General features: G+C 35.8%; 1 protein-coding gene across 1 annotated transcript in view; it reads right to left on the reverse strand.

The window, feature by feature from the left end:
• Positions 1-16,791, reverse strand: part of LOC111089222 — a gene marked incomplete at its 3' end in the record, with an annotated part of 27,217 nt that overhangs the window by 4,148 nt on the left and 6,278 nt on the right. The window contains exons 2-4 of the mRNA XM_022401307.1: positions 8,805-8,823; positions 6,679-6,727; positions 3,502-3,675 (exon numbers count right to left, since the gene is read on the reverse strand). Of these exons, the coding sequence (XP_022257015.1) occupies positions 3,502-3,675; positions 6,679-6,727; positions 8,805-8,823 (242 nt within the window). The remainder of the gene's footprint in view (positions 1-3,501; positions 3,676-6,678; positions 6,728-8,804; positions 8,824-16,791) is intronic.

Below are 16,791 nucleotides of genomic sequence, written 5' to 3' on the forward strand. Positions count from 1 at the left end.
GATAAACACGTTTAGATTGAATGGTAATTTATAATCAGTCACAAGAACGTCGAATCTGAATCACTTGAAAAAAACATGGGGGTGCTTAACTTTTTTCCAGGTGTATACAATGGTAAACAGATTGAAGGTGGCACTCATTGAAAATGATGTAACGTTTTACATTAAATTTAATATTAGTTATAGCATAAAGGGCTATCTGTGATCTGCCCACCACGGGTATCGAAACCCGGTTTCTAGTGGTATAAGTCCGCAGACATACCGCTGTGCCATTGGGGGCTACAGTTTCTTGTGCACTCGCTTAATGTAAGTATATAAAACCTACTTATCCTATATTACCATAAAAACTTTCTACCTCAGATATAGCAGATCGTCGCCAGGGGGAGATGGTTCGGAAGATGTAGCAGATCGTCGCCAGGGGGAGATGGTTCGGAAGATGCGAATGTTTGTTTGTTTTGGATTTCGCGCAAAGCGACACCAGGGCTAGAGGGAAGGCAGTTAGTCATCACCACCCACCATCAACTCTTGGGCTACTCTTTTACCAACGAATAATGGGATTGACCGTCACGTTAGAACACCCCACGGCTGAAAGGGCAAACATGTTTGGTGGGACGGGGATTCGAACCCGCGAAAGATGCGAATGAACCTCCTTTTGGACCAAAAAATAAACGTTAACTTCACGAGCCGCCATATTTCCTTGTAGATTAACAGCGTATCCTTAGCACTACCATAACGTATTCTAACGTACTAAACTGTCTCGTATCTCAGTATAACAGAAATGGACATATTCTACACCTTGACCGTACTGACCATATACTGTAAAATCACGTTCTGACCATGATAAATCCTTCGTATTTTTAATTACGCTGGGGAAAATTAATACGCTTCAGAAGGTTGTAGTTTTTTGTTCACACCTACGTATTCCTAGCCAGTTCGATACGGTACGATACAGTGCTTAAAGGATCCAAATGACATTACGCCTGTTTCATATTCTATAATAAGATGTAAAAGTTATAAAAATGGGCTTTGCATGTGTATTTTTGATGCACACATAAACTTTAATGAAATTATAAGTAGATAGAATCCAGTTTATTTTTGAAAGTTGTATTAATATATATTTCAACATAATTCGCTCAACATAGAGTTCTCGCCATAACACGTGTTGCGGCGAGAACTCCCGGCCGGTGCGTGAGTGTGTCTTTCTGGTGGGCCTGTTCGAAGCAAATAAACTCAAACAAATAAGAAGACCTGCACTTCATGATGTAGTGTCATCAAGTTTCAAACTCGGAAGATTTTTTTGGGCTATTTTCGTCTCTCTCTCTAAAGGGGTTTCTTCTTCACAAAGTGGAGCAAAGAGGGATCGCTTGAGCTCTGAGCAACCCCTAAGTAAGCCTAAATACCTACAAGGGACGGAAGAAAATATTCGAGAAAGATGCACGACGAACACAGCTGAACCGCCCCCCCCCCAATCTCTAAAAAACCCCGGCAACGCCCGTGTATACAGCAATATTTTTCACTCATAGATTTTTCAGAATATTAATTTCTAGAAGTAACAACAAGTAACAACGTTGTGTAAAGTAACAACAAGTAACAATGTTGTGTAAAGTAACAACGTTGTGTAAAGTGTAAGTAAGCGTATGTGTTTTTTATAGCGTTAATTACTGTGTCATTTGAAGTTGCTCAGACAGCAAACAAAGAACAAGACAGGCGAGATGAATTCTGAAACCCACTTGTTGGAACGAAATTTTATTTTCGTTTCTTTAATTTAGTAAAAGTTCCACTATTTTACGAGCAGGAAATGTTCCGTATCTCAGGTCGATGGAAAATAGTTTGTTGTTGGAGAAATAGGTGGCGAAACGAGAGAGAGAAAAAAAAAACTTCAACAAGCAAAGCACAAAGGATAAAAATAAAACAAAATAAGAAAGCTACTTAATATGAAAACTTAATGAGATTGCTGGACTGCTAAGTCAGAAGGCTCTGTATACATAAGGACCATACATTTTGGAGCCATCAATCTGTTACTCATTTGGCTAAATGATATCGCAATTAGATTTCGATTAGAACGTAAGTCTTGTTACGTGTCTGTTGGTAGTTTTCCACGTAGATCGATATATATTCCAAAGAAAAGGCCAAACATTAACTGGTTAAATTTTCGTGACTTCATGTAATAGCTGATTAGTCTTTCCTTGTAAAGTCTGAATAACAACAACAACTGGTACTTGAATTTACTTTATAGATCCAACCACGATATGTCGGAATTTAAATTCACTTTCAAGCGAACAAAAACCTCCTGCTATTAGGATGCGTCACTTAGGGGGCGACAGGCGCGGCAACCCCTCCCAAGTCCAGTAGGGGGCCCACTATGGCAGTTTTCATGGTCTTGAAATATTTCTAGCCGAGAAGGATTAACACATACACAAATTACGCTACAATATAGGATCCCCACGCGAAGTCAAGCCTTCTTTGCCCCCCCCCCCCTTCAAACTCTTTTTTTGTGAAATAACGCTCCGGGCTTTTCCTAGAGGTAGGCTTAACGTTCAAGTTAGGCCTTGTTATACTCAGATTGCACAACTAATAAAAGTATGAAGTTTACAATTCACTATAGTGAATATGTTTGTCTGTTGAACATTATTTTCTAACTACTCAGTCCCGGAGGATTTGGTTTTGGTTTGTTTGGAATTTCGCGCAAAGCTACAAGAGGTCTATCTGCGGTAGCCGTCCCTAATTTAGCAGTGAAAAACTAGAGGGAAGGCAGCTATTCATCACCACCGCCAACTCTTGGGCTACTCATTAACCAACGAATAGTGGGATTGACCGTCACTATATAACGCTCCCACGGCTGAAAGGGTAAGTATGTTTGAAGGTACGGGGATTCGAACCCGCGACCCTCAGATTGCGAGTCAAGCGTCCCGGAGGAAGCTGCATTTTGCTGGCAGGCCATCAAGTGTGTGTATATATAGCTTATATAAAAATGATAAGATCCTCTGTTGTATTGATCAATAAAATGTTTAAGGTCACATGATCACTAACCTAAAATGTGGTAGGGCTTTAACCCTACTAGCCACACCGCTTCCGCCGGCCTTGCTACTACAACTTGCTACACTAATTTTCTGCTTGCCTAAAAGGATGAGAAAATAAGGCTTCGCTGTAAATCTTTTTTAATGATTTTTGGCTCGGTGACAATGTCAAAAGCAAGTAAAAACTGACTTTACTGGAGTCATGTCCTACACGTGTAATTTCCCGCCTAATTTTAGTTTGATTCTTGCTTTACGTCAAGAAACGAATCTAGATTTTTAAATATGATCCTTGAACATAATTCGCTTACAGTTTTTTTTAAATTAAAAATATTATCTTCTAGCATAATCTAAAATCTAAAAATATATATATATATATATATAAATTACTTTAAACATAGACTAAGAAGGTGGCGGGCTCCTCGGGATTGAGTCAGCAAGTCTAATAATCGAGAAAGAAAGAAAAATAAAGTATCCACTGCAGGCATACCAGTTTATCCTTAGTTATCTTGTACAGTTCCATGGAATTATTAAGATCCAACTCATTCAGTCTGTTACTTAGTCGCATCAGGCCGACGCGTAAGACTTCAGAATCAGGTTGGCATAGCAACTGTTGAGTTCTGTTGAGAAATTCTTCCGTCGTTAACATTTGGACTTCCTGTGGCTGTAGAAAAAAAATATTCTATTGTTTACTATTGTCTTTCATAACGCATTAAAACCCACTATTTAAGAACCAGGTTATATTTTTGTTAATATTCTGATTTTTTAAAAAAATCTCTCATTTGTTATATTTTTTATTGCTTTAAAAAACCTATCAAACTCCTGCTTTCAGATCTCTGATCAACATTTTGGAAAATAATATAAAAACTGATACCAGATGTAACTTAAGGATTTGGAAGAAGTTTACTGTTGGAAATGAGCACTTCAGTGCAAACACATGGAAAAAGTTTACTGTTGAAAACGAGCACTTCAGTGCAAACACATGGAAGAAACTTTACCGTTAAAACGAGCACTTTAGTGCAAAAAAAATATATGAGAAAAGTTTACTGTTAAAAACCAGCACTTCAGTGCAAACATATGGAAAAAAAGCTTACTGTTTAAAAATGAGCACTTCAGTGCAAACACATTTTGTAAATTTTATTAGATTTTCTCCTGTTGTCATATTGTAGTATTCTTACCATTGCCAAGGTGAAGTCTTCTTCCAGTTTCTAACTTATATTTTTTCTTCTTGCTAAGTTTTAGTTTTTTTCACCCTACTAATTTGTAGTTTTGTGTGCTTAAATTGTAGTTGTTTTTCACTTTGTTAAATTATAGTTTTTCTGTTGTTAAGATGTAGTTTCGTGCTGCTAAGTTGCTAAGCGATACTTTTCTTGTTATTAAGTAATAGTTTTACTGCTGCTCTGTTGTAGTTTTCACGTTTTTGAGATGTAGTTTCGTGCTACTAAGTTACAGTGTTCTTGTTGCCAAGTGATACTTTTCATGTTGTTAAGATATATTATCGAGCTGTTAAGTTATAATTTTCCTGCGGCTAAGTTGTAGTTTTCATGTTGTTAAGATATAATTTTGCTGTCGCTAAGCAATAGTTTTAATGTTGCTAAGTTGCACATTTTTCCTGTTGCTAAAGATTAATAACGTTGAGTGTTTTAGTATCAGTTAAAGAAAATTATGTGATTACAATTTACGCGTTTTAAGTTAATGAATTTTAAAGTAAAATCTGCGTCGAGTCTCTTAATATAGTTAATGGCATTGTTATACATGTTTTTAACAGGCTGTCACGAGTTGGCCGGTTGTGTGTAATGAATAAAAATAAATAAATTTTCACACTACTTATTATTGGTAAAATTAATTAATTAATCAAACACGGAAACTTTTAAGTAATAACATTTATCGTTTCGGGTATGCCTTAATGGAAAGTGAAGTAATATTGGGTATTTGTATATAAGTTTAGAAACTCTTTACGAAACGTAATCAGTGAAATTATGGCTTGTTACATCCTAGCGATAAATTTATTACTCTTTTAATATATTATACGATGTAATTAGATTAATGACTACGTACGTTAAGGAATAAGCACACTATCGGGTGTTTGTAAGTTATCGAATAATTCAGTTGATTAAGAATACGCAGATTAAAAAAATACGTACAGCATTGAACAAGAGAGTTATCCAATACGTAAATGATTGAATTCGCATATTAACAAACGCGTAATTTACCATGAACACAGATTATCGAACAAGCACACAAATCATTGAATATGCTGATGAATGAATACTATTGTTACTTTCTAAGTAAATGGCAACTTTGACGAGTTACGTAAAGTATAAACATTTCTCAGGGTATTTTACAAGTTTAATTTGATGTCATATAAAGATTTAAGTATATTTGATGAGATTAATTCGACGTCAAATCTCATCTAAAGAGATTTTAGCTAGTAACAAAGGTTTGGTTTGTTTTGAATTTCGCAGTGATAAACTAGAATGAAGGCAGCTAGTCAACACCACCCTCCGCCAAATATTCGATTATTATTTTACCAACGAATAGTGGGATTGACCGTCACAGTATAACGCCCACACGGCTGAAAGGGCGAGCATGTTCGATGAGAGGGTTGGAACCTGCGACCCGCAGATTGCAAGTAGAACACCCCCTAACCACCAGTCCTAGTAACAAAGGATAACATTTTAGCGTTGACTGCTCCATCAGTATTTACTGTGATGTGTTGTGGGATTTGTATAATGAAAACCTATCATCTAAACCAGGATTTTCTGACCCATGGGTCGAGACCCAAAATTGGGTTGTCAGAATAATTAAAGGGTCGCGAACACACTTTGAAAACGGTTTATTTAGTTAGTAAGTAAATATTCAGTAAGTCTGACGTATTTTTGTATTAAAGGTATTTACTGAGTCACGACTGACAACCAATGTTAAAAAACGGGTCGTAACCCCCAAAAGGTTGAGAACCACTGGCTTAAACCGTGTCATCATTAAAGTTTTCCTTATTTCTTTGGTAGAGCACAGTTTGAAAAAAATACCAATGAGAAATATGTGAAGGGATGTTTCAGAGCGAACACATGTTGGGCCGGGTATGGCCTAGTGGTTAGCGCACCTAGACGGTGATTGCACGGGTTAATGGGTCGCGTTTTGTTGCCGAAAAAAAACAAACAAATACGCTCCATACTTTTGTGGCCTTGGGTGCACTGTAAGAGTAACAGTCAAACCCCACTATACGGTCAGACAAGACTAGCCCAAGAATTAGTGGGCGCTGCCGACTTGCTGTTTTCCCATTAGATTGATAGTTCATAGCTAGAAACGGCTACGGGCAGATAGCCCTCGTGTATCTTTGGGGAAAAAAATCGTATATATAAATATATATAAAACGAACACATGATGTAAGTAAGACTAGTTTGCACCGCACGACAATCGTATTCTCGCGCGGACTTGCTCAAGTTTAAATTCCGAAAACCCCTGTGAAAACATTTAAGTTTTCGGTCATTTTCGTAAAAAAAAAACTGGCAATTTTGAGACGTTTATTTCATAACGCAGGAGCTTTTTTGTTTTAATTGAGGACGACACATTTCAAATTAATACTCACAGACACACATACATATGGGCATGCACTTTCTATTTGACCAATCATAGACTGCCACGCTAAGGTTTCATTGTTACTAACCTTTAGCATTAAGTCCGCCACTTCTTGCGTTTCACAACTGCTACTTAGCCTGAAAAAAGGAAATGAACGACAATAGAGGGCGCTATAATGATGAAACTTTTCATCCTTAATGAATGACAAACTTGACTAAATATTTCTTTTTTCTGCAGATAAATTCCTTTTAAAAGCCTTATTATGTGTTTTTTCTCTTTAGTTTATAGAATTAATTTATATATAAAAAAACGAAGATTGAAGCTGCCGAAATCTCGGGAGCATTCTTTGAATGATCGACAAAGGTTTACTTTTTTAAAACTAAAAACAAGTCGTCTTAACCTTTATCCTGCTTAGTCAGTCTTCAGGTGGCTATTCTTGAGATAATAACGTTTACTGTATGCTTTGAGACATTTTTAAACTAATTGAAGGCTATTCATGTAAGCGTTATTAACGAAAATAACTAACACTAGTGCCATTCGTAAAACATTGTGAGCTACCTGGTGGTACTTGTCATAATAACGAACATTAGTACCATTCGTAAAACATTGTGAGCTATCTGGTGGTACTTGTCACATTAACTAACACTAGTACCATTCGTAAAACATTGTGAGCTATCTTGTGGTACTTGTCATAATAACTAACACTAGTGCCATTCGTAAAACATTGTGAGCTATCTGGTGGTACTTGTCATAACAGCTAACACTAGTACATTCGTAAAACATTGTGAGCTATCTGGTGGTACTTGTCATAATAACTAACACTAGTGCCATTCGTAAAACATTGTGAGCTATCTGGTGGTACTTGTCATAATAACTAACACTAGTGCCATTCGTAAAACATTGTGAGCTATCTGGTGGTACTTGTCATAACAGCTAACACTAGTACCATTCGTAAAACATTGTGAGCTATCTGGTGGAACTTGACATAATAACTAACACTAGTGTCATTCGTAAAACATTGTGAGCTATCTGGTGGAACTTGACATAATAACTAACACTAGTACCATTCGTAAAACACTGTGAGCTATCTGGTGGTACTTGTCACGTTAACTAACACTAGTACTATTCGTAAAACATTGTGAGCTATCTGGTGGTACTTGTCACATTAGCTAACACTAGTACTATTCGTAAAACATTGTGAGCTATCTGGTGGTACTTGTCATTCTTGCTGTGACTCGTTGAATTTTGTGCTCTAGTAATTCTGACTTTTTGAAATTTTTATTTAGTCACTACGAATTTTTGAAGATTTTGCTGTAGTCACTTGTTTAAGTGTTTCTTCAGTTAACATTAATTTTTGAAGATGTTGCTGTAGTTACTCACTTGTTGAAGTGTTTCTTTAGTTAATATTAATTTTTGAAGATTTTGCTGTAGACACTCACTTGTTGAAGTGTTTCTTTAGTTAATATTAATTTTTGAAGATTTTGCTGTAGTCACTCACTTGTTGAGGTTTCTTTAGTCAGTATTAATTTTTGAAGATTTTGCTGTAGTCACTCACTTGTTGAAGTGTTTCTTTAGTTAATATTAAAGTTGAAGATTTTGCTGTAGTCACTCACTTGTTGAAGTGTTTCTTTGGTTAACATTAATTTTTGAAGATTTTGCTGTAGTCACTCACTTGTTTAAGTGTTTCTTTAGTTAATAATAATTTTTGAAGATTTTGTTCTATTAACTGGTCTGTTGAAATATTTTCTTTGGTCACTCTGGTTTTAAGGTCGAGCACTACACTTCTTTACAGTACAGTTTGTGTTAGAAGGCACTTTTACTTAAAGAAAGTGTCGTGACCTCTCGCGGGAAACATTTAATCTTCTGACTCGTGAAAAATTCTGTTGTATAAATAAATAATCTACAACCAGACAGACATATGTTCTATACAAGTTATCTGGCGATTGAACAAATTGCAGAATTTTGTAAAAAATAAACGCGCGTTAATAAGAGAAATCACTGAGTTTATTGACGAAAATAGGGCTGTAAATTAATTGATACCGTTTTTCAATCCACCGTTTCATTATTATTATTATTAACGATACTTGGAGTAACCGTACGGTTATGTTTATGTACTTAACTACAATAAATAGTCATTATCAAAAAATAGTTTCCTAAACTTTGAAATAACATGCATGAATAAAAAAATAAATAAACAGCGATTTAGAACCTTACCTTCCTGAAGTGGCTCCACCTGTAACAGAGAAAAAAGAATATTCAAACATACACATTAATTTCATTTTACTGCAGATACATTATTATTCTATAAAATAAATTGTTGCCATTCTCGTATCGTCACAAGTACTCATTAACATAACTAGAAATTTATTCTTGTTCAAGACAGATGGTTAACGTGGGTTTAGCCCTCTACAAGCATTCAAGACAGAGGGTTAACGTGGGTTTAGCCTCCTACAATTATTCAACTTGAGAAACTTAATCCATCAGTGTAGCGGTAAATCTACACACTACTCTTCTCAGGGGCCCGGCGTGGCCCAATGGTCAGCTTGCCGGATAGCGAAGCTTAGATGCCATGGCTCGCGTCCCGATACGGAAAAAAAAGTCGCGTTCCGTATTTTGGGGCCGTAAGTTCGTTATAAAAGTGACAGCCACATCCAAGTATTATTGCATAACACGAGTAACGCAAGAGTTATCGATGAGTGTCATTAACTTGTTGAGCTTTTTCTAGTGTATCACTTTTTTTGCTTCTTTCCATACCTTACCCATTCACCGTTTTGTTGCGTCTTTCTATGTTTTATCCATTCATCTTTTTGTTTTGTCTTTTCATGCTTTACCCATTCATCGTTTTGTTGCGTCCTTCCATGTCTTACCCATTCATCGTTTTGTTGTGTCCTTCCATGTCTTACCCATTCATCTTTTTGTTGGGTCTTTCCATTCCTTATTCATTGGACATTTTGTTGTGTCTTTTCATACCTTACCCATTCATTTTTTGTTGCGTCTTTCTATGTTTTATCCATTCACCTTTTGGTGGTGTCTTTTCATGTTTTGCCCATTCATCGTTTTGTTGCGTCCTTCCATGTCTTACCCATTCATCGTTTTGTTGCGTCATTCCATACCTTATTTATTCGACATTTTGTTGTGTTTTTCCATTACCCATTCATCGTTTTGTTGCGTCATTCCATACCTTACCCATTCACCTTTTGGTGGTGTCTTTTCATGTTTTGCCCATTCATCGTTTTGTTGCGTCCTTCCATGTCTTACCCATTCATCTTTTTGTTGCGTCTTTTCATGCTTTACCCATTCATCGTTTTGTTGCGTCATTCCATACCTTATTTATTCGACATTTTGTTGCGTCTTTCCATACCTTACCCATTCATCGTTTTGTTGCGTCATTCCATACCTTATTTATTCGACATTTTGTTGTGTTTTTCCATTACCCATTCATCGTTTTGTTGCGTCTTTCTTGCTAGCTTTAGATATTTGACTTCACCAAAATCCACTAACTGTATGCCTGAAGGATACAGAAACACGGATATTCAATTACCTAAAAGCATTAGATTTAATCATGGGAATGGGTATTATTTGGTATCATTAATAATAACTGCATTCTTATCCAAACATCTTACATTGTTCACTGCAGACCTTGTTTCTGTTCGAGATATTCACGCACAGGAACTATGCCACCATAATTTGTCACGTTTTTATGGTCATCTGCACGTGCTTAGTTCTCATACGAGTTATATAGGTTATGCTAATATTTGTGAGTTTATACATGTGCACACAATAGGTAGTTTTGATACATAATTTTGTTACTGTAACGTTAACTAAAACTGAAATTAGTTAACCGGAACATTTTGATCAAAGCTAAGTTTAGGTTTTGTAATAAATGTTCGTATTTAGCAGAGCGACATCTTGCGAGAGGAACCGTAAGAGACAAAACATCGCGCGAGAATTTACATGAAATCATTACAGATTTAATGATGAAAATTTCATGCAACATTTGTTAAAAATTTGATTTGTTTTCTCTTGTTTAAACCCCGAATTCTGAAGATATTCGAAATGTTTTAAACATATTCCGTTTCGCATGGTCGCTTGCAAGAATGTTTGTTGTTTTAAATTTTTTTCTTTGTGGGTATAAGTGACCTCCTTGGAACTAAGTGTAATTCTTCTACGTACATAACAGACACCTTTATAAGCTTTAGATACTCTGGTTCTCTGAAACCTTCAGCTCCACAGAGCTTTATTTTAGTAGCACATATGTATTTCATTTTGTAGAATGTCAAAACCTGCAACGAGAAACGCCAAACACTATAAATATCATGGTGGCAGGCCCCTGTCGCTTACACCCCTATTAAGTAAATGAGTTAAAATTTACATATATGAAAGATAAGGTAATAAAGTACATTAAATCTACATACAAGACGGATGGGGTAATAATGTAAATATGTCTGCTGTCATTCCTGTGGACTATTATCATTATGGAACTTGTTCATATTCATAAGTTATTAACGTTCGCATACATCAAATTCAAACTGTGTAGCAATATCAAACCAGAGGGTACAGTTAGAATGTGTAGTAACATTAAATCAGAGGTTAAACTTAGAATGTTTAGTAACATTAAATCAGAGGTTACAGTTAGAACGTGTAGCAACATTAAATCAGAAGTTACAGTTTGAATGTGTAGTAACATTAAATCAGAAGTTACAGTTAGAACGTGTAGCAACTTTAAATCAGGGTTTACTCTTGGAATGTGTAACAATATTAAAGCAGAAGTTACAGTTTGAATGTGTAGCAACATTAAATCAGAAGTTACAGTAAGAATGTGTAGTAATATTAAATCAGTTATTACAGTAAGAATGGGTAGTAACATTAAATCAGCTATTACAATAAGAATGTGTAGTAATATTAAATCACTTATTACAGTAAGAATGTGTAGTAACATTAAACCAGCTATTACAGTAAGAATGTGTAGTAACATTAAACCAGCTATTACAGTAAGAATGTGTAGTAATACTAAACCAGCTATTACAGTAAGAATGTGTAGTAATATTAAATCAGTTATTACAGTAAGAATGTGTAGTAATATTAAACCAGCTATTACAGTAAGAATGTGTAGTAATATTAAATCAGCTATTACAGTAAGAATGTGTAGTAACATTAAACCAGCTATTATATATTATTATATATATATTATTATCAATAATATTTTCAGAACGTTAGTGCTGGGCTTTTAACACCGAGTAAAGGTTTCGAGATGAAATATTCTCTATGTTTTGTAGATCTGGATCTCGCTTTTAGAAATACTTGCCGAATATTCGAAAGTCGGTAATAACTACTGCCTCCCCCCTTCTTTTCTCGTGCTTTCAATATAGTACTACTAAATTCTAACTACTGACCAGAAGAAAGGCTATCTGCTGCTGTCAATAATTTTGAACTACTGACCAGAAGAAAGGCTATCTGCTGCTGTCAATAATTTTGAACTACTGACCAGAAGAAAGGCTATCTGCTGCTGTCACTAATTTTGAACTACTGACCAAAAGAAAGGCTACCTGCTGCTGTCACTAATTTTGAACTACTGACCAAAAGAAAGGCTATCTGCTGCTGTCACTAATTTTGAACTACTGACCAAAATAAAGGCTACCTGCTGCTGTCACTAATTTTGAACTACTGACCAGAAGAAAGGCTATCTGCTGCTGTCACTAATTTTGAACTACTGACCAGAAGAAAGGCTATCCACTGTCGTCCTTAATTTCAATTACTGACCAGAAGAAAGGCTATCCACTGTCGTCCTTAATTCCAATTACTGACCAGAAGAAAGGCTATCTACTGTCGTCCTTAATTTCAATTACTGACCAGAAGAAAGGCTATCTACTGTCGTCCTTAATTTCAATTACTGACCAGAAGAAAGGCTATCCACTGTCGTCCTTAATTTCAATTACTGACCAGAAGAAAGGTAGTCATTAGCACCCCATCACCCACCATCTATGCTAAGAGATTGAAAATCACCCTTATAAAGCAACCGAAACTTAAAGTACGGGGGGGGGGGATTTTGTGAAATCGCACGGATTCGAACCGGACCCACCAGATCTGAAATCCAGAGCTCCATCACAGGGCCAACAAACGCCCTATTAAACACTACTAATGATTACTTTGAATTCTTAAAAACACGTTAGAAAAATAACAAAGCATATCTAAAGCTGATCATTGTTAAAGATTTAAAATTATTTTTTATTTAGTCTATTAAACAGATTTTAAATATGTCATCGTGCTAGGTATAGAGAGTAATGGCATCGGAGCTTCTCTGTTCATTTTTAAATTTTTCTAATGAATACACGAACTGTAAAATAAACTTAAGTTGTAGATATAGTTCTTTACAGTATTAAACGTGCACGGAAACTATAGAAATTATTGTTTGAAATGGTAATTTAAAAAAAAAAATCTAGTTATATCTTTTAAGATGCTTTTTAAACCACATATAATGTATATCGGTTGTATTTCTTTGATTCGTATATGGTAATACAAACTTAACTGATAAGTGTGTAAAAATATAAATAAATTAAATGTCAGGAATACAGGAATACACAGATGGAGTTCAATGGAAGGAACGTTATAGGAGTTTAGTTAGTGGTTCGGCATGAAACATTTCACCACACACACTACTGGTTACCAAAACTCTGTAGTCAGAGACGGAGAGGCGGACGGTAACCTCTAAACACGCGCCTTTTAAAATATATACTCTTCTTCTGTGTGAATATAACATTTTAGAAATATGAACTAACCTAAACGAGTTAACTAATTAATCGTAACTAGATATTAGTAAAAGAAATACTCTAACGTAACAGAACTAACCTAAACGAGTTAACTAATTCTAGTTACGATTAATTAGTTAACTCGTTTAGGTTAGTTCTGTTACGTTAGAGTATTTCTTTTACTAATATCTAGTTACGATTATATTAGTAAAAGGAACACTCTAACCTAACAGAACTAACCTAAACAAGTTAACTAATTAATCGTAACTAGATATTAGTAAAAGGAATACTCTAACGTAATAGAACTAACCTAAACAAGTTAACTAATTAATCGTAACTAGATATTAGTAAAAGAAATACTCTAACGTAACAGAACTAACCTAAACAAGTTAACTAATTAATCGTAACTAGATATTAGTAAAAGGAATATTCTAACGTAACAGAACTAACCTAAACGAGTTAACTAATTAATCGTAACTAGATATTAGTAAAAGAAATACTCTAACGTAATAGAACTAACCTAAACAAGTTAACTAATTAATCGTAACTAGATATTAGTAAAAGGAATATTCTAACGTAACAGAACTAACCTAAACGAGTTAACTAATTAATCGTAACTAGATATTAGTAAAAGAAATACTCTAACGTAATAGAACTAACCTAAACAAGTTAACTAATTAATCGTAACTAGATATTAGTAAAAGAAATACTCTAACGTAATAGAACTAACCTAAACAAGTTAACTAATTTGATCGTAACTAGATATTAGTAAAAGGAATACTCTAACCTAACAGAACTAACCTAAACAAGTTAACTAATTAATCGTAACTAGATATTAGTAAAAGAAATACTCTAACCTAACAGAACTAACCTAAACAAGTTAACTAATTAATCGTAACTAGATATTAGTAAAAGAAATACTCTAACGTAACGGAGACAATAAATTTCACTCTACAATAATCTTTTTAAATCTCACAGTTTCTATTGGTACACCTTTAAGAAAGAATAAGAAGCGAAAAGATGATGTCCGATAACCTATAAGTTTGTGTTCTGCATATATTAGTTGCCCCTGTCATACAGGTGTATTAAGAACGATGGCTTATAGTTGGTGGCCTTTAGCTACTGGAGTGGCTTATAGCTGCTGACCTTCAGCCAGTGGAGTGGCTTATAGCTGGTGGCTTTCAGCTAGTGGAGTGGTTTATATCTGGTAGTCTTCAGCCAGTGGAGTGGCTTATAGCTGGTAGTCTTCAGCCAGTGGAGTGGCTTATAGTTGGTGGCCTTTAGCTAGTGGAGTGGCTTATAGCTGGTGTCCTTCAGCTAGTGGAGTGGCTTATAGCTGGTGTCCTTCAGCTAGTGGGGTGGCTTATAGCTGGTAGTCTTCAGCCAGTGGAGTGGCTTATAGCTGGTAGTCTTCAGCCAGTGGAGTGGCTTATCGTTAGTGGCCTTTAGCTAGTGGAGTGGCTTATAGCTGGTAGTATTCAGCCAGTAGAGTGGCTTATAGCTGGTGGCCTTCAGCCATTGGAGTGGCTTATAGCTGGTAGTATTCAGCCAGTGGAGTGGCTTATAGCTGGTGTCCTTCAGCTAGTGGGGTGGCTTATAGCTGCTACCTTATAGTGGTGGCTTACAAGTGTTATTTCATAGCTGATGGTTCGCAGTAAACGTGCAGTTCTTCCAGTTTTGTTCTTCATTATTTTACACTGCACTGTTCTTGTAAGATAATATTACCTTTTTCGGATAAATACCCCTCTTCTAGAAAGGCTAACTATCATGAATTTGATTAAGTCACATTCGGTGCTGAAGAACTCTTGCCAATACAGCATGCTCACAGTTATAGTGACTTAATGTTTTGTTAGTTAGTTCCTCAAATAGTCTCGTATACTTATGTCGACATCGATGTGTAATGAAATTAATTCTTAAGTAACTTCTGTGCAAAATATTGGTAAACATTTCTTAACGATTTAATGATAATCCTGTAAATAAGCTTTAAGTTTAAGTAATTTTATATCAGTACCTCGGGTTTCTTATTCATAAGAGCATGATGTATTTAAATGTTTCTTTTATACACATGATAATGATACGATGCTTTAATTATTGATGTTATTAACTAGGGAATTTAACCCAACTCCTCATTGGCTGTTAAGTTATTTGAGCTTTTATTACAAGCATAGCTTCCCTTTGATCATCACTATGGAAACGGAGTTTGTGTTTAGTTAAACACAGAAGTTTCTGGTGCCCTGTATCAGGGGCGTCTTTACTAATTTCTCTTAAGAAAATCGTACAAAGACCGACCAATATAGATTGTTACGTCACACTCAAAGATCGAGCTCAAGTAGTAACTGTGCTTGCTATCTTCTTGTCTACGTGGGTGTTGCGCAAAGGGTAAAATTAGTGTAAAAAACACACGCTGTGTACATTCTTAATAAATGTAAAAGAAGTTCAATACATCATTAATATTGTTACCACCAAGACAGCTTTGTCCACACTCATAATATGCATACATGTTGTAGTTTGAAGTATTTTCTTATTGATTGATTTATTAAGCAAACAGAAATATACGTTTTCTGTTCCAAACTGGTCTTTAAAACAGTTTACCGTTTACTAAACAGATAAGCTGACTTCTTTATGACTTCTTTTAAATTCCTTGATTTTTTACATCTCCAAGAAGAATAAGAACTGACAGCAAATAGATAAAAAGTGACCATTAGATATTTAAAGCAGTGGTTCTAAAAGTGTGGTAAGCGAAGTTCCTCAGGTAGTCCGCAGACTGGTCTAAAATGATGAGTTTTTGTAGTTGTTTTCTTTTGCGGCAGCAAACGAAAGCAGGTGGGGTAAGGACCTGTAGATGGTTAGCTGATGAAAACGTTTGAGAACCACTGATTTAAAGGATAAATACTTTATGCAAGTTCATAAAAACCAGATATAATACATCAACATAATAATGCAGAGATTGTTAAAGAGCTGTCAAATCATAAAAATCCTGACTAGTTTCTTAGGATTGAAAAGTTTATTTTTTAATTTCGCGCAAAGCTACACGAGGGCTATCTGCGCTAGCCGCCCCTAATTTAGCAGTGAAAGACTAGAGGGAAGGCAGCTAGTCATCGCGTAAAGCTACACTAGGGCTATCTGCGCTAGCCGTCCCTAATTTAGCAGTGAAAGACTAGAGGGAAGACAGCTAGTCATTACCACCCACCGCCAACTCTTGGGCTACTCTTTTACCAACGAATAGTGGGATTGACCGTCACTTTATAACGCCCCAACGGCTGAAAGGGCGAGCTTGTTTGGTGGAACGGGGATTCTAACCCGCAACCCTCAGATTGCGAGCCGAGCGCCATAACCACCTGGCCATGCCGGGCCAAAGATGCTTGATAGCACTGAGGTCTGGTTTATTACTTTCATCCTTCTCTACCTAAGTGTAATGACCCGGTATGGCCAGATGGTTATGTTGCTCGGCTCGC

The sequence above is a fragment of the Limulus polyphemus genome, unplaced genomic scaffold (genome assembly GCF_000517525.1).
Source record: "Limulus polyphemus unplaced genomic scaffold, Limulus_polyphemus-2.1.2 Scaffold5604, whole genome shotgun sequence".
Lineage (NCBI taxonomy): Eukaryota > Metazoa > Arthropoda > Merostomata > Xiphosura > Limulidae > Limulus > Limulus polyphemus.